This window comes from Tachysurus fulvidraco, chromosome 8, assembly GCF_022655615.1.
Source record: "Tachysurus fulvidraco isolate hzauxx_2018 chromosome 8, HZAU_PFXX_2.0, whole genome shotgun sequence".
Lineage (NCBI taxonomy): Eukaryota > Metazoa > Chordata > Actinopteri > Siluriformes > Bagridae > Tachysurus > Tachysurus fulvidraco.
Window position 1 is genome coordinate 21,947,805 of NC_062525.1, and position 26,342 is coordinate 21,974,146.

At 45.5% G+C, this 26,342-nt stretch overlaps 1 protein-coding gene across 2 annotated transcripts; it reads right to left on the bottom strand.

The window, feature by feature from the left end:
* Positions 1-56: 56 nt before the first annotated feature.
* mms19 (MMS19 homolog, cytosolic iron-sulfur assembly component) lies at positions 57-26,307 on the bottom strand. Of its 2 annotated transcripts, none has more exons than XM_027159079.2 (31): positions 26,168-26,307; positions 24,529-24,577; positions 22,943-23,043; positions 22,394-22,479; positions 21,964-22,038; positions 21,388-21,457; positions 20,912-21,040; positions 16,158-16,219; positions 15,874-15,960; positions 15,162-15,236; positions 14,983-15,060; positions 14,144-14,282; positions 13,763-13,917; positions 13,292-13,370; positions 12,714-12,839; positions 9,007-9,088; positions 8,823-8,920; positions 8,571-8,732; positions 6,111-6,266; positions 5,064-5,163; positions 4,419-4,521; positions 3,645-3,719; positions 3,418-3,544; positions 3,183-3,289; positions 2,725-2,781; positions 2,154-2,340; positions 1,988-2,070; positions 1,701-1,865; positions 1,531-1,590; positions 1,329-1,429; positions 57-1,248 (listed from the first exon to the last, which is right to left on the bottom strand). In XM_027159079.2, exons 6-31 carry the CDS (start codon positions 21,449-21,451, stop codon positions 1,218-1,220), a joined length of 2,688 nt encoding a protein of 895 aa, XP_027014880.2. In that variant the 5' UTR covers positions 21,452-21,457; positions 21,964-22,038; positions 22,394-22,479; positions 22,943-23,043; positions 24,529-24,577; positions 26,168-26,307; the 3' UTR covers positions 57-1,217. The 2 variants fall into 2 exon arrangements, with proteins under 2 accessions (XP_027014880.2, XP_027014879.2); XM_027159078.2 differs by lacking the exon at positions 26,168-26,307 and adding an exon at positions 25,271-25,544.
* Between the last annotated feature and the right edge of the window lie 35 nt (positions 26,308-26,342).

Below are 26,342 nucleotides of genomic sequence, written 5' to 3' on the forward strand. Positions count from 1 at the left end.
AAGCCACGTGGATTCCAGCACGTACGCTGTTTAATAAAGAAGCCAATTTACACCAGTATAATAACGAGGTTTATTTCCGTTTTACACATTTACAAAGATTGACATGTAAATACCACCCACTATCTATATCCTTGGCATAAGGTTACTTGTGTTAGTCTTTCCAGTGAAATGCAAAATAATAAAAATCAACACTACGGCTCTGAGAACTGAAAACAAATGTTTATAACGTATGGAACATAAAATCTAATACTTGTGGCCTCCATTTTTTTTTAAGGTAAGTTAAAGTTCCTAGAAAAACGGCATTTTTTCTTTGTGAGATGGAAGTGTGACGCCAACCGAGTCTGTAGGAAGCGAAATGCCTTCTTTGAGTCTCGTTAACTCCATCATCAGTAAAGAGCATTATCTTGGTTAGGATCATAACGGACATGGAGCGTATCCCAGAAACACTGTGCATGAGGTGGGAACGACGCACCCTGTGGTGTATTGTAGATATTAAAATTCACCGTGAGGGGCAATTTAGCGAGGCTAGTCTACCAAGAGCATGAGTTTTATTTCTCCTCACCCTGAGAAAGCAAGAGCAGGTCAAACTCCACACAGACGGTAGGCTGAGATCAGGCTCAAACTGAGGTCCCTGCAGACCCTCCTGATTATCAGCAACTGCATTAACCAGGCTTCATTATACATAGCAAGCTGAGCTAGCGAGCTGGCTGTTACTAGGTAGGGCTGGTAAGTTGGGCAATATTGTAAATAATTCGCTTCAGTTCTTGATTTCCTCTCGTAAGTGGAATCTCACAGAATGGCATTTTCTTGGCTGATTGGACATTATGTCCAGACGTTCTGAAGCTAGTGCGTGTTTCTGGGTTCAGTGGCAAGACTGACTGGGACGTGTGTGCGGGACGAGAAAGCAGCGTATTTGTTGGTGTAAAAGGAAACTGGTGAAAAGTATAAACATTACGTAAAACATGTTCATCATTAAGCAACAGAAATCATCTGAGATCAGGGACAATACTTGGTAGGAGTGAGCTCCACGCCCCCCCGCCTCAGTGCATTATTTTATCAATAGTACATTCCTTTATTCCTCATGGAGTTATTCCCTGTGCCTAGAAGTCTACCTCGACCTCCTTTGTGTGGAATTAGTTAGAGCAATGTGGTGCGAGTAGGACAGTGCGGAAGAGACTGGGGGTGAACCTTTCTGATGGACAACGGTGCTCTCGTCTTCACCTTCCTCCCGGACTCCCTAACAAAAACCTGCAACACACACGAGCATACTTGGTTCACATGCTGCAAAAGGAACAGGGTTAGGATTTATTACTTTCACACAGACATACCATTCGCTCCGTGTTGCCACCGCCTCCTTTCTCACAAGTCTCTTCTTGTCATCTAGCGGCTTAGCGAGACAGCGCAGGACCCTGGCACGGAAAGGCAACACCTGCAGCCACACAACGGAAAAAGGTCAGAGTCGTTTTGGAGCACAAAATGGTTGGCACTTGTGGGCACGTGATTTACTGATCACCATAAAATAGCACTTACCATGTGACCAGGCAGGCGGGAGAGGGCGTGGATGCAGCGCAGCGTGGCAATCCTCGCTTTCTGTTCAGGAGAAAAGGTTTGAATGGGATTATTTCCAGACCAGCACCAAGACAAGACAAATCAGTCAGTCAGTGAGTGCTGATGTACTGAAATGAGTGTGTATGGTGTACCATGGCAGGGCTGGAAGTTAGAACCAGCAGGCGGGTGAAAAGAGCCTCCAGCTGTGCCGTGAGAGCAGGTGGAGGTTCCAGGAGCAGCGGCTGAAGGCAGGAGAGGGTAGAGAGCTGCACCGCCTCGTCAGGACATGACAGCGCTTCCAGAAGCAGGGGCAGCAACTGAGCAGCGACAACAATAAAAGGTTTTTAGTCAGCCGGGTCAATTTTCTAACCACGGAAAGTAAGGACCGGGATTATGAGCTACGGAATTGTACAAATGCTGCTCAGACTGATCTACTCACAGGTGGAAGCTCCGTCAGTTGCACTTGTCTGGGCAGATTATTGACGATGTGTGACAAGGCCTTCAGGAACACAGACCTCTTTTCTGAAAAATGTGCACAGACAAACATTATTAAAAAGGAGATTAAATAGACCGGTGCCCAAGGTTCTCTGTTCATCAGTAAATACCTTGCTCTGCACTGTTGAAGCCTTGGACGAGTTTAGCAGAATTCTCGGTAAAGAATCGCTGGCGGTACATAATGCGCACGTCGGCATGACAGCTGCGGTTCAGCACATCTGGAGAATCGCTCATAAGTAGCGAGAAACTGTCTGCTGCCTGAGAAGCTAAGTGATCGTCGCTCAGCAGGCAGAAAAGCTGAAAGAAAAATGGATAAAACATAAAAGACAACCTTTCAACAAAACAAATTATTTCCAAGTAAACATTAATGTGGAAAGTTTTCACGTAATCAGGGTCCGTATCAATAAAGCTTCTAAGTGTGATCTCAGAGAGCGCCTAATGTAGCTTAAAATTTATAACTAGGGATCATAGCTCAGTGATTCTGGTCCTTTTTACTGCATTCAAATTTGGTTCATATTCTGAGAAATTGTCTAGTCGGTATCGTCTAGTCGGTATCGTCTAGACGGTATCGTCCCCTCCACTAATGACCAAAAAACAGTCAATGAGAGAAAGTCAAACCCAAATGTTCTAAAGACAAACAGGAGGTGATACAAGAAGAATTCAAGAAGAAGAATGGTCTACCTTGTCAGTTAAGTTCACAGATAGAGGATGGTAGCGCAGAAGCAAAGCCTTTACCACCTAAAGAAAAAGGAAGAAATCAATTTGTGTTCAATCACATTTACTAAGGATGTGTGTCTACTGCCTCACTAATTACTTTAGATGCCTTAATAGATCTGCTTCACTTTAACCATTTCAACCCCACCCACTCACTTAACCCCAACTGCCTTAATATAACCCTAAGCTCCTATCCCTAAGCCCTAACCCATAACTCTAACTGCCATGAAAACCCTCATTTAACCCTAAATCTCTCATCCTATTTGCCCTAACTGACTAAACGGCCCCAATATAACCCCAACCGCCTGCTCAGTCAATACCTTCTGACCAATCAGATTTGAGATTTCAACAGCACTCAATACAGAGAGGAAAACGGTCACATTTGTTTACAGTGCTAATTATTATTATTTATTATTAGATTTTACCCAGATTAGCAGAGTGAAGGCTTGAACTCGCTGTGCCGGGGATTCACAGTCTAATGTCGTATTTATTCTTTTCAAGGTCTTCTCCAGAACAGCATCCAGAGCTTGGCCTAAACACACAAAATCTGTCAAGCTCTACATTGTGTCATATCGCCGTACAGGCCGAGTAAAGCGTGTCTCCACTTTAAATAGATTTCATATAGACACACGTGTGACATTTCGTAGGCTTTTTACACACCTGCTGCTCTTTTGTTGATCAGGCCGGCAAAACATTTGGCAGCGGATGTGTAGGAGAACGAGTGTGTACAGGTGAATATCAGCTCCTCCAACTGGACTAGAAGCCTGTCGATGTGAGGAATCTCCACCTAGCACATAATGAACCTGGCTGATGACACTGTAACTGATTGTATACAACCATTTGAACTTGTGTTAATGAAAATGAATAAAGTTTCTGTATAAACCTACCTGTTGTGAAAGGGAACACACCGAGGCCATTAGCAAGCACACAAGCTGTGACTGGGAGCAGCAGTCTGACTGGATCTGCAGGGGAAAAAATTACTTCTGCTTTTACTACACGCTTTACACTAGGGCTATTCATATTAAACGTTTACCTAACGTTTTCTTAACACTTGTCTAATGTTTAACTAAGGAAATGAGGAAATTATGAGGGGTTAAAAAAAATTGATCTATATTTAATAAACATTTTTATATTTAGATTTTAAATTGGATCTAGAGAAAGAGCAAGACAACAGAGATGGGATATGGCTGGATTCGTACGGCTGATTCATTAAATGTTGAATATTAATTTTATAATAAACAAATAATGTGCAAAAGCACATGCAAAGAAATGCTTTAGAAAAAAAGAAGAAAAAAATTAAATACAAAAAAAAGTTTTTTGCTCAAATATATTTGCAAATATGAAATGATTTACATTTACAGATGCCCTTATCCAGAGCGACTTAGTTTTATCTCATTTTTTTTATACAGCTGAGCAATTGAGGGTTAAGGGCCTTGCTCAGGGGCCCAAAAGTGGCAGCTTATTGGACGTAGGAATCAAACTCACAACCTTCCGATTGGTAGCCCAACACCTTAACCACTAGGCTACCACATCCCAAATGATTGACATTGACCAAATTCTCAGACATCAGAAAACAAGCAGCCTATAAAAGAAATGTTCTAATTGTGTGTGAGACAGAAAAGATACTGTATATATAAGAGAAAGGGAGCTGGGGGTCTCACCTTGAGCAGCTGAAGCTGGTCTGGATAAGCATTTTCTGGCAGGAATGACACGTCTCCGTCCAAGAACAGGGCAACTGTCTGGGCAGCCATTTGAGCAGCAGGTCTAATAATGACACTCGTTAACAAATCCACTCTACACTAGTAAACAAAAAGCTGATGCTAGAAGGATGTGTGTAGAAAAGAATGAACACTAACACTTCACAAAAAGAGTCATGAGAGGAGTCATATAAAGAGTTAAAACCTTGACCTCAGCATAAATACACAATAAGTGACATTATTACACATACAGTCATGGCCAAAAGTGTTGGCACCCCGGAGCAGTGGTCCAAAATTCTGGGTGAGAGGTGTAAGAAGCTTATTGATGGTTATAGGAGGTGATTGATTTCAGTTATTTTTTTCCGAAGGTTGTGCAACCAAATATTAAGTTAATCTGAAGTGTTTTGTTCGGTATCTTCCTTCCTGGTTAAAGCAGCACAGAGATAATAGATGGATCACAAGCCTCCGAGTGTTGCATCTTCTCAACTAAAGATCCCAACAACTTTGATATTAATTTATTCTTTTATAATCTAAAAAATAAGTACTACTTTGACTTCAAACGCACTGTAGATGCCAGACTGGTTTCAGTGACAGGTTGCAGTGACTTACACTGGCTGTAATGCTGCACAAGCTGTGCTTACGACAGGAACTATAGCAGACAGCACCTCCTCTTCTGTGAGGGGACTCATGTGTCCAGAGCACTTCTGACCTATGATAAGAAATAAAACTTTCAGTTTACACTGCATATGGAGGATATTGTTTATTTATTTATTTTTTACACCTACAACAGCATTTGGCAGACATCCTAATAGAAAGCGACTTTTTTTTTTATCTCATTTTACAAAGCTGAGAAAGTGAGTGTTAAGTGCATTGATCAGGGCCCAGCAGTGGCAGTTTGGTGATCGAGGGATTTTTTTTATTTTTTCATCTTTTTTCCTGTCTCAAGTATTTTCTTGAAACCTTCACATCAAGTAAATAAACTTCAACAAAACAAATGGTTGGGTCATGGGTCTTTTCCCAGCAAAGAAATGTCCTATTTCATCCATAAAATGAACATAACAGCATCTAAAAAGTTTTTATCCAGTTATGTTATACAATTAAACACCAAACTTAACCCTAGAACAAAAAACAAAACAAAAACATTTTATCTGAATAAAAACAATAAAAGATTGCTCTGATCTGGAAAATAAGACGTATTCTGATTTTTATTTAATCCCATAATTTATTTTCAAAGCTACAGGGAGCGATGAAAGAGCCTCATGCGTGTTGCCGACCCCTGAGTTAGACGTTTACGTGCCACATGTGCGGCTTCCAAATGATCTACAAAGCTGCCTACAGAAATGGAAGTTGATATTTTAATGTCATCTACTAACACGACAAACGTGGCAGAAAGCTCGAGTAATGACACGTCTCCTGCTGATCAAAAACATAAATGAAATTGACCATAAGACAAAACTAGACAGACTGAAGGTGTGCGTGACCACACAAATAAATAATAAACCTGATGGTTAACACAGAATTTTGTTATTTATTACATACTTTGCTTCAGAGAATGATTGACAAACCTGGACTCATACAATGAGCTCATTAAAAATGTACTGAATGGTGGGCAGGACTTATTAACTTCTAATAATTTGTAGAAGTTGAAAAACTTACTCTGCAGAGCTGCATGCAGGAACAGGCCCAGTAATTGTGGAATGACAACCTTGTGGAAAAAGTCACCGATTTCCAGCGTGTGGTGAGCGTGCTCGGCCATCCTCCGCAGACCCTGACATGCCCAAATCGCCTCCTCTGTCGAGAAGCCGCCGTTACCTGCATGTAGCCAGTCAGAATAAAACGGTCAGGATAAAAGGTGAAAAGCTGAACAGAGAACACCTACAAATTAAAGGAGCTGGAAAGGAAATTGGGAGAACCAGGCTGGTGAAATTAGGCTAACCGGGCTAGCCATGTTTAGCTTTGCAGTCCCTGACTACATGCTAAAAATAAGAGGTTAATAACAGGCCTGTGTCACGCTCAAGGTCACTTTTACAGAACAATTCAAAAGTAAACAGGCAACAAAAGCGGGCAAAAAATTCCACTGGTGCTGTCGCACAACAAACAAATCCTCCCAGGTGCACAGCTGCCATCTCAGCACCGTACACCCAGTGCGTCCGGCAGGGTTTGAGCTACCGTGGTGTTTATGCCGGGTGAGGCTTTTTCTGCTTCACCTTCTCAGAGCTGAATAAATAATTTAAAAGTGGCAGATCAGCAACACTATACAGTAACTCACAAAAGTGAGTACACCCCTCACATTTCAGCAACCATTTTATTATATGTTCTCAAGGGACAAAACTATACAAGTAAAAATTGGATATACAGTCATACCTCGAGATACGAGTGCTTTGACATATGAATTTTTTGAGATACGAGCTGTGATTCGAAATTATTGAGATACGAGCATCCGAGCCACCGCCGCTGAAACAAAGATCCAGAACAACCACGTGTGCTCTGTTTCCCCCGCCTCAGCTTCCCGCGTCTCACTCGGTTAAAGCCGCCTTTCCAAGGCACACGACAAACGACAGCCGATAAAAAATTCATTTCCTATGGAGAGTCGCATAGGCACTGCGTGAGGTGTACTGTCCTCTAAAAACAACTCAACATACAGCCATTATTGTCGAAATATCAAAAGTTAGTACACCCTAAGTGAACAAGTCAAAACTGTGTCCAAAGTGTTAATATTGTGTTTGAGCAGCATTGTTGTCATCCACTGCCTTAATCCTCCTGGTCATGGAATTCACCAGAGGTGCATAGGATGTTTCTGGGATCCTCATTCGGTCCTCCACAATGACATCACAGAGCTGCTAGATGTTAAGACACATGGCACTTCTTCACCTTCCGCTTGAGGACGCCCCACAGGTTGACCAATAGGGTTCAGGTCTGGAGACATACTTGGCCACTCCCATCACCTTCATCTTCCTAAGAAAGGCACTTGTCATCTTGGTGGTGTGTTTGATGTCATTACCATGCTGGAAATGTTACAGTACATACTAGAATCCCTGTTCCCCAGTACCAGCAGCACTCATGCAGCCCCATACCATGATGCTACCACCACCATGCTCGACTGTAGGCAAGACAATTTTCTTGGTACTCCTCACCAGGGCTTCGACACACATGCTGGACACCATCTGAGCCAAACAAGTTTATCTTAGTCTTATCAGACCACAAGACATCGTTCTAGTAACTCATGCTCTTAGACGAGTCATCTGTTTACAGGCTTTCTTGTGAGCCAGCTTCAGAAGAGGCTTATGGGATGACGGCCATGCAAACTTGTTGCGGTGTGCGGCATACGGTCTGAGCAGTGACAAACTGCTCCCTGCATTGCTTTAGAGGTTGCAGAAACGGAAGGTCGCTCATGCATTGTTTTTTTGAAGCCGACTTCTGCATCTGACGCACAGCCCGAGGACTCAACATCCTTGATTAAGCCTTGCGAGGCCTATTCTGTGTGGAACCCGTCTTTGTATGACCCTGACCACTGGACTGTAACTCAGGGTGTTACCGACCTTCTGATAGCCAAGGCCATCTTTATGGAGAGCAACAATTCTAATTCTCAAATCCTCGGTGCTTTCTTTGCCATGAGGCATGGCGCCATGTTCAACATGCAGCATTGACATTATGAGAGAATTGTACTTAAAGCACCAAATTTCATCTGCTCTAATACAAGATACACAAATTAGTATGGTCCTGCTCGGCAGACGAAGACATGAACGTAATGAATAGGACATGTGGCTTTGCATGGGGAAACAATGTACAGCTGTCATCAGTTAGGGTGTACTCACTTGTGTTGCCAGCTATTTTGACAACAATGACTGTATGTTAAGTAATTTTCAGAGTACAGTAAATCTATACCGCTATGTACAGTAAGCATCACACTGACTACTCTAAAATAGATCCAATTTTCATTTCTATAGTATTGTCTTGTCTTGAAAAGATATACTAAAATGGTTGCTGAAATGAGAGGGGTGTGCTCACTTTTGTGAGATACTGTATATGCTACTTTACTCATTTCCTGTCTGAGAATGCACAAACCCTGACAGTATCAGAGAATAAACAAATGGACAGAGTGGCAGTAGGACGTACCTTTGTGTACAGCTTTTAAGACCTGGAGTAGTACAGGCGCGCTCTCCTGCACCAAACTCAGCTGAGACGAGACGGTGGCCAGAGCCGTGACGCAGCGCTGCATTGTTGCCGCTTTACTTCGACTCGGAGTGAGATAGGAAGCGTCTCCTTCAGCCATTGGCTCTGTTAAAAGACGCCTTTATAATCAAGCATAAAAAAAATGAAAAAAAGAATTTGATCATGTTAAAAATTTGGTCAGATCTTTGCGGCTACCTGTGAAGATTTGATCCCTCAGTTTCGGAACCATTCGGGAAATGAAGACGGCCGGATGGAGACGAGCCATCGATCCTGCGCAGTTCATAACTGCCAAACTGAGACGTGAGAGAACGAGTCTGACACTGGGTTCGAGCAAGCTCCAGTAAACATGATGTGTTTTACACACTGATGCTGTAGCTACCTGACTTGTGCATCGTCCTCTTCTAAGACCAGCTTTGTAAGGTGATCCACTGTTATGTCCACATCGGTTTTCTCTATAAGGCCTTGATGGAAAAAAGACGTTTTTTTTTTTAGCATTAATAACCAGATCCTTCTTCATATCGTATAGGTGCTTAGTCTTTAATCTCATTATTTAATTAAAAATAAAAATCTTAAAGCTATTTCACTTGAGCTCTCTATAGCTGCGTCCCAAATGGCATACTTGTGCGCTATATGTTGTCATTTTGTAGTGTAAATCCTGTGACTAGTGCCTTCACAATGAAAATTCACTTCATGGAACGAGACGTATTACAAACATTGCTCCATGTTGTGAGATTTCATTTTTAACATTTTACGTATTGAGTGATTTTTGATGAGGTCATTTGTAACCGACATGGAAACGGCTTCTACTTCCTGTCAGTAACAAAACGTTTGCGAGGATGCTACCCTCTAAAATTCATGCACTAGACAGTATAGTGAACAATGTGCCATTTAGGACACGGCTTGTCTTTATGCGCCATGCTTATTTTCCAGTGAACTCCAGGACACAATATCAATTAAATCATCATTTACCAATAGATATAAAGTACACAGGCAGCCAGACTAGGCAGACTAGCAAGACAGACAGAGTGACAGACAGAGAGTAAGTCAGAGAGCAGAGTAGACAGACATAGACGAGGAGACAGAGTGGCAGAGAGTGACCGACAGAGACGAGGAGACAGAGTGACAGACAGAATGGCAGACAGAGTGACAGACAGAGACGAGGAGACAGAGTGACAGACAGAATGGCAGACAGAGATGAGGAGACAGAGTGGCAGACAGTGTGGCAGACAGAGTGACAGACAGAGTGACAGACAGAGACGAGGAGACAGTGACAGACAGAGACGAGGAGACAGTGACAGACAGAATGGCAGACAGAGTGACAGACAGAATGGCAGACAGAGTGACAGACAGAGTGACAGACAGAGACGAGGAGACAGAGTGGCAGACAGAGTGACAGACAGAGTGACAGATAGAGTGACAGACAGAGTGACAGACAGAGTGACAGACAGAGTGACAGACAGAGACGAGGAGACAAAGTGACAGACAGAGTGGCAGACAGAGTGGCAGACAGAGACGAGGACACAGAGTGACAGACAGAGTGACAGACAGAGACGAGGAGACAGAGTGGCAGACAGAGTGACAGACAGAGTGACAGACAGAGACGAGGAGACAAAGTGACAGACAGAGTGGCAGACAGAGTAACAGACAGAAACGAGGAGACAGAGTGACAGACAGAGTGACAGACAGAGACGAGGAGACAGAGTGGCAGACAGAGTGGCAGACAGAGACGAGGACACAGAGTGACAGACAGAGTAACAGACAGAGTAACAGACAGAGACGAGGAGACAGAGTGGCAGACAGAGTGACAGACAGAGTAACAGACAGAGACGAGGAGACAGAGTGACAGAGAGTGACAGACAGAGTGACAGACAGAGACGAGGAGACAGAGTGACAGACAGAATGGCAGACAGAGTGACAGACAGAGTAACAGACACAGACGAGGAGACAGAGTGACAGACAGAATGGCAGACAGAGTGACAGAGAGTAACAGACAGAGACGAGGAGACAGTGACAGACAGAGTGACAGACAGAGAGGCAGACAGAGTGACAGACAGAGACGAGGAGACAGAGTGGCAGACAGAGAGTAAGTAGGCAGACAGAGTGGCAGACAGAGAGTAAGTAGGCAGACAGAGTGACAGAGAGAGTGACAGAGTGACAGAGAGTAACAGACAGAGACGAGGAGACAGAGAGTAACAGACAGAGACGAGGAGACAGAGTGACAGACAGAGATGAGGAGACAGAGTGACAGACAGAGACGAGGAGACAGTGACAGACAGAATGGCAGACAGAGTGACAGACAGAATGACAGACAGAGTGACAGAGTGACAGACAGAGTAACAGACAGAGACGAGGAGACAGAGTGACAGACAGAGTGACAGACAGAGACGAGGAGACAGAGTGACAGACAGAGACGAGGAGACAGAGTGGCAGACAGAGACTAGGAGACAGTGACAGACAGAATGGCAGACAGAGTGACAGAGTGACAGACAGAGTAACAGACAGTGACGAGGAGACAGAGTGACAGACAGAATGGCAGACAGAGTGACAGACAGAGTAACAGACAGAGACGAGGAGACAGAGTGACAGACAGAGTGGCAGACAGAGTGGCAGACAGAGTGGCAGACAGAGTGGCAGACAGAGTGGCAGACAGAGACGAGGAGACAGAGTGACAGACAGAGTGGCAGACAGAGACGAGGACACAGAGTGGCAGACAGAGTGGCAGACAGAGTGGCAGACAGAGTGGCAGACAGAGATGAGGACACAGAGTGGCAGACAGAGTGGCAGACAGAGTGGCAGACAGAGACGAGGACACAGAGTGGCAGACAGAGACGAGGACACAGAGTGGCAGACAGAGTGGCAGACAGAGTGGCAGACAGAGTGGCAGACAGAGTGGCAGACAGAGACGAGGACACAGAGTGGCAGACAGAGTGACAGAGAGACGAGGAGACAGAGTGGCAGACAGAGAGTAAGTAGGCAGACAGAGTGACAGACAGAGAGTAAGTAGGAAGACAGAGTGACAGACAGAGTGACAGACAGAGACGAGGAGACAGAGTGACAGACAGAGTGACAGAGAGTAACAGACAGAGACGAGGAGACAGAGTGACAGACAGAGTGACAGACAGAGTGACAGACAGAGGCGAGGAGACAGAGTGACAGACAGAGTGACAGACAGAGTGACAGACAGAGTGACAGACAGAGTGACAGACAGAGACGAGGACACAGAGTGACAGACAGAGTGACAGACAGAGACGAGGACACAGAGTGACAGACAGAGTGACAGACAGAGACGAGGAGACAGAGTGGCAGACAGAGTGACAGACAGAGACGAGGAGACAGAGTGGCAGACAGAGAGTAAGTAGGCAGACAGAGTGGCAGACAGAGTGACAGACAGAGACGAGGAGACAGAGTGACAGACAGAGTGACAGACAGAGTGACAGACAGAGACGAGGACACAGAGTGACAGACAGAGTGGCAGACAGAGTGACAGACAGAGACGAGGAGACAGAGTGGCAGACAGAGAGTAAGTAGGCAGACAGAGTGGCAGACAGAGTGACAGACAGAGACGAGGAGACAGAGTGGCAGACAGAGAGTAAGTAGGCAGACAGAGTGGCAGACAGAGTGACAGACAGAGACGAGGAGACAGAGTGGCAGACAGAGTGACAGACAGAGACGAGGAGACAGAGTGGCAGACAGAGTGACAGACAGAGACGAGGACACAGAGTGACAGACAGAGTAACAGACAGAGACGAGGAGACAGAGTGGCAGACAGAGAGTAAGTAGGCAGACAGAGAGAAGACTGATACTTTATTGATCCCAAAAGAAATTGCAGATGATTCAACATGAACCCATTCCGGTTTGATGATGAGATTCAATCAAAGAATCAAACTTTATTTATAAAGCACTTTATAAAGTTGACCAAAGTGCTGTACAGAAGAATCAAATCATTCAGCTGAAGCACAAAATGCTTTTTCAAATCAGACTTTTGTGTGTGTGTGTGCATGCACGTGTGTGTGTGTGTGTGTGCGTATGTGTGTGCATGTGTGTGTGTGTGTGTGTGTGCGTGTGTGTGTGTGCGTATCCACCCACCAGGCTGCTGGGCCAGCGTGGTAATAACTTTTGTAGCTGTGACTTGAAGATTTGCACTGGACTCAGTCAGCGCAGAAAACACCACGCTGCTGAGAGCCTTCTGGAAAGGGAGCAGCACGTTCTCCTCTGAATGGGGTGCAAAGAGAATCCAGCAGAAACAACTAATTATTAGAGTCTGGTTTATAGTCAGAATAAAGTAAAAGTTCTTTCATACATTAAAAAGTGGTACAGTTGGCTTTATTTTTAATTTGCTATCACATTAGACTTCATCTTGTCACCTCGTACTAATTATTTTCCTATAGTTGCATTTCTCCAGGTCTTTTATCCCTCACTACTATTAGTATATATAGTAAAAATGATCAATATCCAAATATATAAAGAACCGCATTCAGTCATGACACGCTAAACACGAGAACACACACACACAGACGCACACACAGACACACACAGACAGAGACACACACACACAGACAGAGACACACACACACACAGACAGAGACACACACACACAGACAGAGACACACACACAGACAGAGACACACACACACACAGACAGAGACACACACAGACACACAGACCTTGTTCTGCAGGCCGGCTGCTCACAGTGGGCTGAATGAATCCTTGCAACACCTCCAACAGAGTGCGCCGATGAGCACACTACAAACACACACACGGCATGACAATCAGAAGTAACAGCAGCATTCGTTCATATGTTTAATCCAGCCATCTTCTTTACTGCTTATATTACACAGGGTCACCAAGAGCTTGGCGCTTATCCAAGGAGATTATGGGCACATTCATCAGACCCCCCAGATAGGGTGCTGACCCGTCACGACACATTCACACACACGTGCACACACTACGGACAGTTTAGAGATACAAATCAGCCTGTAAACCCAAGTGCCCAAGGGAACCCCTGAAGAATAAGGAGAAAGTCTACTTCACAATCACACAGGGCAGAGAGGAGAATTGAACCCCCAGCCCTGAAGATCTGAGGCAGATCAACAAATCATTAAAGCCACCTCACCCCTGTGGGATGTGAAACAGACCTGAGTTCTGGTGTTGTACTGCTCAAACAGTACAGGCAGCACCGCCGCCGTCACAATGAGGCTTGCCCTGTAGGAGGCGCCACATGCAGCCTGCAGCAGCTTTGCGCTCGGCCACACCAGCTTCAGATCGGGCTCACACAGGTGGTGCTGACAGTCTGAAATGAACAGATACAGAGAGAATGTGAGCGAGAGAGAGAGAGACAGAGAGAGTGTGAGCGAGAGAGAGAGAGAGATTGCCTTCTTTTGATGCTTCTTATAAAACAGAACATTTTTAGCCTAAACAATTTGATTGATGTCTGGATTAAATTTATTTCTGCAGTTCATTTGTACGTTATTAAAACTGAGATACAAAATGATCATCTCTTGCGCATCTCCCTGTACCTTTGAGGACGAGCTCCAGAAACGTTTGCAGAGTGTCTCCCGAGTCTGATGTGAGAACGGTGCGAGACAGGCAGGACGTGATGGCGCTAAGAGCAGAGAGACCCGCTGACTCGACTCGCTCACTTGCTGTCTGGAATACCTGCAAACCGAACATGACTCCATGAGCTTAGTTTTACAAGTAAGACCCCAGGCACCAGCAGGCTGCAAAAAAATGTTAGAGTGCCTGAACAGTTCATCAACAGTGGGAATATGAATCAATCCGACACTGAATCAACCTGATACTGATTCAATCAATCTGACACTGAATCAACCTGACACTGATTCAATCAATCAATCTGACACTGAATCATCCTGATACTGATTCAATCAATCTGACACTGAATCAACCTGATACTGATTCAATCAATCTGACACTGAATCAACCTGATACTGAATCAACCTGATACTGAATCAACCTGATACTGATTCAATTTGATTAATTGGGTTTTTTTTACATTTCTATTCAAAAGTACATTCTGGGGGAAAAAGTATTCAACTTGATATTCTAAAAGGAAATAGTTATTTTATGGATTCAATTGTATCAAAGAATGCAGTTATAATAAAAGCTTCAACTCTGCAAAGGTGCAACGTTACAGGAGTTACTCAATATAAACATTCAATAACTGCATTCATAAATCCGTTTAAAGTTACATGTAAAGTGTGTGAAACAACTTCCTGTTCTCACGTACGTTAATTACAGCTAAAAACGTTTTTTTTTGCTCACGTCCAAGATTTTTAATTTGCATACTACCAGATAATCATCATACAGAGTAAAGACCCGATGTGCTATAGGTTGTCACCTCTCTGCGTATGGAGGACCAGAGGCCTGGGAGGAACTCGGCCAGCTCTTTGTGTCCGTAAACAGGTGCACAAGCAGCCTAGGGCAAAAGGGAGCTAGTTATTATTTACCTTCCTGTTTGCATTTAAAAACAAACTAAAACAACCTCTCGGGTTCATTCATGTTAGAAGCGGGTCTTACCAGCGTCTGCAGGGAGTCCACCTTGGAGTTCTGGAGGTCAGAGTCGATCTTCTCGATCAGTAACGGCAGCAGGAACTGTCGGTGTGAAGAATGCAAATCCATTACATAAAGTAACAACGGTGCACTTTGAATGCATTTGAATAGGAAACTGAGGAGCTGCAGGTGTGATGGAAATGTAAAGCATGAGCTCTACTTCCTCTGTCACACCTGAACCCAGCAAAGTAGCACTGGTCAAAGATTTACCATTCATCTGTGCTGCCTAAGCTTTAACTACATGTACAGCAACATAGTGGTGTGGTGTGTAGTATAGAGGGAGGGAGAGAGAGAGAGAGAGAGAGAGAGAGAGAGAGAGAGAGAGAGAGAGCAAGCAAGACAGGCGGAGCGAGAGAGAGAGAGCGAGAGAGCAAGACAGGCAGAGTGAGAGACAGAGAGAGAGAGAGATAGAGAGAAAACAAGACAGGCAGAGAGAGAGAGAGAAAGACAAATACAGAGAGACTAAGACAGACACACACACACACACACAGAGAGAGAGAGAGACAAAGAGCCCGACAGAGAAAGACAGAGAGAGTGTATATATAAAAATATATAAATTGTGTGTTAATCTTTTTTCTGCTGTGATCTTGAGATCTTGTAAATCTTTCCCTTCCTTCAGATGTGCTAGTGAATACATTGATCTCTATCTCTTTCTCTGATCAGACGTTTTGTGACAAACCTCTGCGAATCGTGGTGTTCCTGTAAGAACGTCCCGTAGAGCCAGGATGAGGTCCTCCTGCGTGATGTTGTGCGGGTCGTTGGGCGGCTGTGCGGAATGTGAAGAGACTTGTAATTAACTTGCATACAATCAGAAATGTCTCGTTTTTTTTAAAGTCTTTTTTTATACTCAATTTTCAAGGAGAACAATAACACTGGAGACGCTTTCATTAGAGACTGCAGATTAAAATATTTTAATAACTTAGTTGTTACTGGGCTTGAAAGTGAAGCTGGAATTCTACGTACAGGCGTGAAGTCTATCGGGAAGTAGCAGGATGTGACTTCAAACAGCTCCTCTGTAAACTGATCTAAAGAGAAAAGGGGAAAAAGAGTGAGTCACACACAGAGACAGAGAGAGAGAGAGAGAGACACAGAGAGAGAGAGAGAGAGAGAGAGAGAGAGAGAGAGAGAGAGAGAGAGAGAGAGCGACACAGACACACACACACACAGACACACACAGAGAGAGAGCGACACAGACACACACACACACAGACACACACAGAGAGAGAGCGACACAGACACACACACACACAGACACACACAGAGAGAGAGCGACACAGACACACACACACAGAGAGAGAGCGACAGAGAGCGAGCGACAGACACGGACACACAGAGAGAGAGAGCGACACAGACACACACAGAGAGAGAGAGCGCGACACAGACACACAAACAGAGAGAGAGCGACAGAGAGCGAGCGACAGACACAGACACACAGAGAGAGCGACACAGACACACACACAGAGAGAGAGCGACAGAGAGCGAGCGACAGACACAGACACACACACAGAGAGAGCGACACAGACACACACACACACACAGAGAGCGACACAGACACACACACACAGAGAGAGCGACACAGACACACACACACACACACAGAGAGAGCGACACAGACACACACACACACACAGAGAGCGACACAGACACACACACACACACAGAGAGCGACACAGACACACACACACACACAGAGAGCGACACAGACACACACACACAGAGAGCGACACAGACACACACACACAGAGAGCGACACAGACACACACACACAGAGAGAGCGACACAGACACACACACACAGAGAGAGCGACACAGACACACACACACAGAGAGAGCGACACAGACACACACACACAGAGAGAGCGACACAGACACACACACACACAGAGAGAGCGACACAGACACACACACACACAGAGAGAGCGACACAGACACACACACACAGAGAGAGCGACACAGACACACACACACAGAGAGAGCGACACAGACACACACACACACACAGAGAGAGCGACACAGACACACACACACACACAGAGAGAGCGACACAGACACACACACACACAGAGAGAGCGACACAGACACACACACACACAGAGAGAGCGACACACACACACACACACACACACACACAGAGAGAGCGACACACACACACACACACACACAGAGAGAGCGACACACACACACACACACACACACAGAGAGAGCGACACACACACACACACACACACACACAGAGAGCGACACACACACACACACACACACACACACAGAGAGAGAGACACACACACACACACACAGAGCGACACACACACACACACACACACACAGAGAGCGACACACACACACACAGAGAGAGCGACACACACACACACAGAGAGAGCGACACACACACACACACAGAGAGAGCGACACACACACACAGAGAGAGCGACACACACACACACACAGAGAGAGCGACACACACACACACAGAGAGAGCGACACACACACACACACAGAGAGAGCGACACACACACACACACAGAGAGCGACACACACACACACAGAGAGAGCGACACACACACACACACACAGAGAGAGCGACACACACACACAGAGAGAGCGACACACACACACACACACAGAGAGAGCGACACACACACACACACACAGAGAGAGCGACACACACACACACACACAGAGAGAGCGACACACACACACACACACAGAGAGAGCGACACACACACACACACAGAGAGAGCGACACACACACACACACAGAGAGAGCGACACACACACACACACACAGAGAGCGACACACACACACACACAGAGAGAGCGACACACACACACACAGAGAGAGCGACACACACACACACAGAGAGAGCGACACACACACACACAGAGAGAGCGACACACACACACACACACAGAGAGCGACACACACACACACAGAGAGCGACACACACACACACAGAGAGCGACACACACACACACAGAGAGCGACACACACACACACAGAGAGCGACACACACACACACAGAGAGCGACACACACACACACACAGAGAGCGACACACACACACACACAGAGAGCGACACACACACACACACAGAGAGCGACACACACACACACACACAGAGCGACACACACACACACACACAGAGCGACACACACACACACACAGAGCGACACACACACACACACACAGAGCGACACACACACACACACAGAGAGCGACACACACACACAGAGAGAGCGACACACACACACACAGAGAGAGCGACACACACACACACAGAGAGAGCGACACACACACACACAGAGAGAGCGACACACACACACACAGAGAGAGCGACACACACACACACAGAGAGAGCGACACACACACACACACACAGAGAGCGACACACACACACACACACAGAGAGAGCGACACACACACACACACACAGAGAGAGCGACACACACACACACACACAGAGAGAGCGACACACACACACACACAGAGAGAGCGACACACACACACACACACACACACACAGAGAGCGACACACACACACACACACACACAGAGAGCGACACACACACACACACACACAGAGAGAGCGACACACACACACAGAGAGAGCGACACACACACACAGAGAGAGCGACACACACACACAGAGAGAGCGACACACACACACAGAGAGAGCGACACACACACACAGAGAGAGCGACACACACACACAGAGAGAGCGGCACACACCACACAGAGAGAGCGACACACACACACAGAGAGAGCGACACACACACACAGAGAGAGCGACACACACACACAGAGAGAGCGACACACACACACAGAGAGAGCGACACACACACACAGAGAGAGCGACACACACACACAGAGAGAGCGACACACACACACAGAGAGAGCGACACACACACACAGAGAGAGCGACACACACACACAGAGAGAGCGACACACACACACAGAGAGAGCGACACACACACACAGAGAGAGCGACACACACACACACACACACAGAGAGCGACACAGACACACACACACAGAGAGCGACACAGACACACACACACAGCGACACAGACACACACACACACAGAGAGAGCGACACAGACACACACACAGAGAGAGCGACACAGACACACACACAGAGAGAGCGACACAGACACACACACAGAGAGAGCGACACAGACACACACACACAGAGAGAGCGACACAGACACACACACAGAGAGAGCGACACAGACACACACACACAGAGAGAGCGACACACACACACACACACAGAGAGCGACACACACACACACACACACAGAGAGCGACACACACACACACACACAGAGAGAGCGACACAGACACACACACACACAGAGAGAGCGACACACACACACACACACAGAGAGAGCGACACACACACACACACACACAGAGAGCGACACACACACACACACACAGAGAGCGACACAGACACACACACACACAGAGAGCGACACAGACACACACACACAGAGAGAGCGACACAGACACACACACAGAGAGAGCGACACAGACACACACAGAGAGAGCGACACAGACACACACACACACAGAGAGAGCGACACAGACACACACACACACAGAGAGAGCGACACAGACACACACACACAGAGAGAGCGACACAGACACACACACACAGAGAGAGCGACACAGACACACACACACAGAGAGAGCGACACAGACACACACACACAGAGAGAGCGACACAGACACACACACACACACAGAGAGCGACACAGACACACACACACACAGAGAGAGCGACACAGACACACACACACACAGAGAGAGCGACACAGACACACACACACAGAGAGAGCGACACAGACACACACACACAGAGAGAGCGACACAGACACACACACACAGAGAGAGCGACACAGACACACACACACACAGAGAGAGCGACACAGACACACACACACAGAGAGAGCGACACAGACACACACACAGAGAGAGCGACACAGACACACACACAGAGAGAGCGACACAGACACACACACACAGAGAGAGCGACACAGACACACACACACAGAGAGAGCGACACAGACACACACACACACACAGAGAGCGACACAGACACACAGAGAGAGAGTGACAGAGCGAGCGACACAGACACACACACAGAGAGCGAGCGACACAGAGAGTGAGCGACAGAGCAAGCGACACAGACACACACAGAGAGCGAGCGACACAGACACACAGAGAGAGAGAGCGATCGACACAGACACACACACACTGAGAGCGACAGAGAGCGAGCGACAGACACACACACACACTGAGAGCGACAGAGAGCGAGCGACAGACACACACACAGAGAGCGAGCGACACAGAGAGCGAGCGACACAGAGAGCGAGCGACACAGAGAGCGAGCGACACAGAGAGCGAGCGACACAGAGAGCGAGCGACACAGAGAGCGAGCGACACAGAGAGCGAGCGACACAGACACACAGAGAGAGAGCGCGATTGACACAGACACACACACACACACAGAGCGACAGAGAGCGAGCGACAGACACACACACACAGAGAGCGAGCGACACAGACACACACAGAGAGAGAGACAGACAGAGAGAGAGAGCGAGACAGAATTCCTTCAGCTTTATCTGTAGAGCTTCTAGACTAAACATGAGGTTATTAGACTATGCATGATTGAGTGTGTGTGCGCGTGCGTGCGTGACCGATGCTGTACTCACTAAGGTCATAACCTCTGTAGATGATGTTTCTGGCTATCTGGAAGGCCAGCAGCAGGTTGCGAGGGTCACGTTCTCCATCGACAGCCTGCACAAATCCAAACACAAAGTCTGGACCCAAACCTTTCAGCTCTGCAGAATGAGGACAAAGTCATGGACAAAAAAAATGACAACGGAACTCATGAGCCAAAGCAATATCTGTGAAGACGATCCAGATAAATCTCATCATTTCTCATCTCATCATACACATGTTCAACCCTTCGATTTAGTTCTGTATAGAACAAAAGTCTGAACAAGTCTGGTTACATAGAACGTTCCATAGAACCTGGAATCCACAGTTAGTCCCTTAATAAGGCAAAAACAAAGCCAACCCTTTCTGACCAATCAGATTTGAGCTTTCCTCAGCACCGGGATATTAGACAAAGTGATATTAGCCAAGAGTGTTGTGTTGCATAGATCACTGTGGTGAGTCTCTTTACCTTCCTCTCTCGAGTCCATGAGGCTGATGAGGATGTTGTAGACACACGAGCGTTCCGACAGCATCAGGGACTGTTCACATGAACCCCAAAGAGAGTTAGTAAACAAGGCTGTTCTTGCTCTTCACATGTGTATTTGGTGATTTATAAGATTGTGTTGTGTTTCAACTCCAGAGGGCTTTTCACACCTGAACAGATCCTGGGTTTTATCTTGTTTCAGGTTATATTTTAACCAGGATGAACTAGCAAGAAATCCATTCCTTCTTTATTTGCGTAATTTGTGCCGTCGATAATCCTGATTGTACAAATACAGTCTGCTTGTCTTGTGCTTTAGCATTGACGTGTGAAATAAAATGTCACTGTGTAAATCCTCCTTGGCTGTTTTAAGACTTTAAAGAAAAACTAAATTCTTTATTTTGATTATAACTAAAAAAAAATAATTAATGTGTCTCCATTTTCCCCCTCGGAGACTGTTTACTGGTTCTGTGCTTCAGACAACAAAAACCCGGGAGGGTAAGTGCAGTGTGAAAAGCCTTGAAGAGAATCTGATCAATGCGTGTTGTCTGTGACATAATTCACCTGGACATTGACATCCTGGAAGAGGGCTTTCAGAATAGAAACTGCTGCACCAGGAGGCAGCACCGTGCACTTGGCCTGGAAGACGGAGATCGTTTACAATAAAGCCAATCACAATCCAAGCACGATGAGAAGCAGCCACTCAAGGACCTAAACAAAGCCTTGTGACCGCCCTGACACTTCAGCTTCCTGTCACTAAATCATTACACTTCTAACTCACATGATGTCATTGAGCTAAACATACTAATCTGCATTTGCTCATTAAATTGATTCGTCTAAAAGATTCGACTTGTGACTCAATATGGATTTGTTTAGACGAATCAATATTGAAGAATCTAATTTAAATCCATCAATTATTTAATATAAACAGATTCCCGCTGGTGCCAGAGACAGGTGGGATGGTGTGTGTGTGCATGTGTGTGCTTGGGCTTACCAGAGCGCTGAGTCCACGGAGGACGTGTGGAGTGACGGCATAGTGATCCTTTAGCCTGTTCTCATAAAACACCACCAGGACCTTCACTGCAGAGAGGAAAGGGGGAGGAAAAAATTTCTTTAAGAAATCGGCTTCTTCTCTTGACAATAATCTCACATAGCCCATATATTGTACATGTGATTGTTGTGGCTTGATTTTCCCACTGAAGAAACCTAGTGTTTTTTAATCTAGAGAAAACTACTCGAATTGCTGAAACTGCGGGCAGAGGATTAGTCTTTTATGCTCCCACTAGTGAACGACTTTCTATGAGAGCACATGAAGCTTTTGTTGAAATGTGTTGTAATGAAGGTGTCACGTGACAAATCTCAAGTAAAGTCAAGTAGCTTTTATTGTGGAATATCTAATCTGACCCCGAACTTCGCAGAGTTTCTGTGATTTGGCATTATTTCAGTGATCAAAATTCAACCTGTACTGTTTAAGCAGGACGTGTGTGTGTGTGTGTGTGTGTGTGTGTGTGTGTGTGTGTGTGTGTGTGAAACAAAAGCTTACCTTCGCTCTCTGAAAGGCCGCTGTAGCATTCCTGCAGGACTTGCGATAGGAGCTGCACACCTCGGCCACGAGTCTGAGTCTGAGAGCTTGTTAAACTCGACCTGAGCAGCAATAAAACAGAACATTACACCAGTTCAAAATGAACATTACACCAGATTGGCCACATGGTCACTGTTGTGGGGATTAGTTTGAAGCTGCACCAGGGTTCTGTACACAGAGGCAGTCCTGTAAAGGCTGATTTATTGCTTGTTGCACTCTGAGCTTTTTTTTTATTCTGCTTGCACTTCCTGTAGTCGTGTTTTGTCTCCACTACTCTACATATTCTGTTTCACTATGTAATTTAACCAAATGCACTTTGGAGATAAAATCCTCAACACAAGGTTTTATCCGACCTTTAATGGCATACCTCAAGCAACAGACTGCATGTGATGAACAGGAGGTGTGAGCAGTGCTTTCATACACTTGAAGGTAGAGTACTAAGTGCGTAGTAATCAATTAATTTGGGATGCAGCTACTAGGAACATTTAAACCACCATCACCGATCGTGTTCAAATGTAATCGTCACACAGCAATGTAGTGATTCTGAAGAACTGAAAATAAAGATCATCCGTTTCTGTGGGATTTTCTACTTGAACTGCTAAAGCCATGGTCCTCAAAAGAGCTGAGAACATGCATGATATCTCACTTGTTGAATGATATCGATCAGGACAGGACTATTCAAGAATTTCCAAAGCATTAGTTAGTTCTATGGAACACTACTGTAATCAACATGGACAGCACATGGACATGACCATGAACAGGATGTCCATCCAAGCGGACAAGAGAACAAGCAGAATGCTGCTCAGGGAAGCTGTAGAAGCATCTGGCAGGTGCTGTTTACTCAACAGTCTCTTGTATTCGTCACTGAAGACTGAAACACTGTGCACTGGAGCTGGGACTGGGACTCTGGTCAAGACAGTGGAAGACACAGGTCCCAATCTATCAAGGATATTAAATGATTTTCAACAACCCAGTTGAAAGTGACGTGACATACAGCTATGTATGGTGACCCAAACTCAGAATTCGTTCTCTGCATTTTGACCCATCCAAAGTGCACACACCCAGCAGCGAACACATGCACACACCGTGAACACACACCCGGAGCAGTGAGCAGCCATTTAAGCCCAGATCTAAATCCTATTGAAAACCTGGGGAATGACTGGAAGTGGACTGAGCACTGATCATCACCTCACAATCGGACAGATCTGGAGCATAATCAAACCGTTCGCGACGTTGCTTAGCAAACAATGACTGACTGCTGTACTACAAGCAAATGGCGCTTTAATAAAGTACCCATTAATATGTGTACACACTTATTTATTCCGTATTCACTTGGATTTTATTGGTCGCTTCGTTACATCCTTTTTTTTTTGACCGCACAAAAACCTGCAGTTGTTATCAGGGTGTGTAGACTTTTTATATACAGTGTTTACAAAAATCTGCAAAACTTTTTCTTTAAGAATGGGTAAAATCGGTTTAATTCGTGCCACGTAAACTCGGCTTATGTCGAATCCACACAATGTTGCTGCTTAGGTGTAATACATTACCCAAGTGCCTCAACCAGCTGAAGTATGGAGAAATGTCCAGTCTTAACACCTGTGAAACAGATGAAAATATAGTTTAGGCAAATAAACAGAGTCTGCTTCCTAAAGTGTAGTACAAAGGCATCTGGAAGAATTTTGGAGCTCTTGTCCTGGATAACTTTTGTACAGTATATTAGATCGTATCTCTCTTCTCTCCCTTTACCCATAAACTCATTTACAATGTGTACAATTCGGCCCAATGTGCATGTGCATTACAAGCCTGCTAATCACCTAGCACACGTAAACAAACAGCAGGCTTGCACGTGTCAACGTTAGCTTTATTACAATGGTCGATTTTGGATCAGTTTCACCGTGTAGTGAATATCTTCATAGGCTTTTCTCATAGGCAGAGGCAGAGAAAGCCGTTTCTAGTTCTACAGCACACAGGATGTGGTGAAGCAGCTAGTAACATTCTAGTCACGCTACAGACGTCGCTTTTTTTCCCTTACCCGTATTTCTACAATCCCACCTCCTCTTCTCTAATTGGCAGGTTGTTCACATAAAGCACGAACTGACCAATTACATCTCGATTATTGAATTATTAGCCAATCATAGCAGAGGGGGCGGGATTAGTCGGAATGTAGGTGCGATAAGAAGTTCGGTTTGTAGCAAGTTACAATAAGACTGTACACACATCATTAAAAGCACGTGTGGAATTACTATTCGTTCACAACAGCAATATTCGTATAATAAGCCTATTAAATACCTCTCGAGACATTTGCAGCTGAACTGTCAACTTGTCCCGATACAAATTCCTCAACCAGCCCTAACAGTTCTGTACCGTCGGCAGCCATCGCGACAAGCTTCAAACATCCCCTGACGCATGCGCAAACGCGCAAAGTAAACGGTCTGATAATTAATACAATTATAGCAACAACAAAAAACACTGCGCTTGTTCGTGCTATTTTACAAACCAAGATAAAAATGTGTTAAAATAAAAAAAATAAAAAAACAAATACTAAGTGAAAGATGCGCTTAGCGTCCAATCACTGAAGAATTAGATGTGACGTGGGACTCGAATAGGAATACACGCATGCGCACAAGGGGGCTAAAAAAAAAAAAAAAAAAAAAAAGCAAGCAGCTGAACCTGGCGATCAGGAGGAATAACTGAGTACAGAAGAAGTGGAATTTGTGAATATACCGATCCGTGTTGGCTTTATGGCGGATTAACGAGTCGATTCGGAGCTCGGCGTTGCTGTTTACTGCCTCTGAGCGCTTAGAGACGCTAAAGCGAGCTTGTTTTTCGGACACGAACAGGTCTCGCGCACACAAGTGGAGATCCAGTGAAGTAACGAGTCGTTAACTAATCGTTAACGAGTCGTTAACTAGTCGTTAACTAGTCACAGAACCGTTGATTCTCATCACTTACTTTGTGTAGCTAACTAACTACTCGGTTAGAAACAAGCTGTGTCGCGAGATTAGCGTACAACTCGAAGAAGAGATGAAGAAGCTAGGCTAAACTTTCAGTAACTTTATACCGAAACATCATTTAGCATCGGTGCTAATTGTGTTGTGTTGTGTTGTGTTGCGTTGCGTTGCACAAGCTGCTCCAACGGAAACCGTGCGCGAGACTCAAGCCGAACATCTGAAAACAATAACAAACCGTTATAATACTCAGGCTCTGTTTCCCCGGATGCCAACAAGAACGTTGAACTTTACTTCTTCACTCAGCCTGCGAGAAGCTCGTGGATCATATTCTCGGTGTCTGCTTGCACGGTATCAGCTTTTAAAAGTCGATCCACGAGCAAGTAAACAACCGGCGAAGCCACTGACGCTCT

What these genes read in the sequence shown, in the direction of transcription:
- mms19 (XM_027159078.2), bottom strand. Translation starts at nt 25,358, where the DNA reads ATGGCTGCCGACGGTACAGAACTGTTAGGGCTGGTTGAGGAATTTGTA. An exon ending in CCTGCATGCAGCTCTGCAGA is followed by an intron (nt 5,164 to 6,110) that starts GTAAGTTTTTCA and finishes TTCTTATCATAG; the next exon opens with GTCAGAAGTGCTCTGGACAC. An exon ending in TAACTTCCAGCCCTGCCATG is followed by an intron (nt 1,591 to 1,700) that starts GTACACCATACA and finishes TCTCCTGAACAG; the next exon opens with AAAGCGAGGATTGCCACGCT.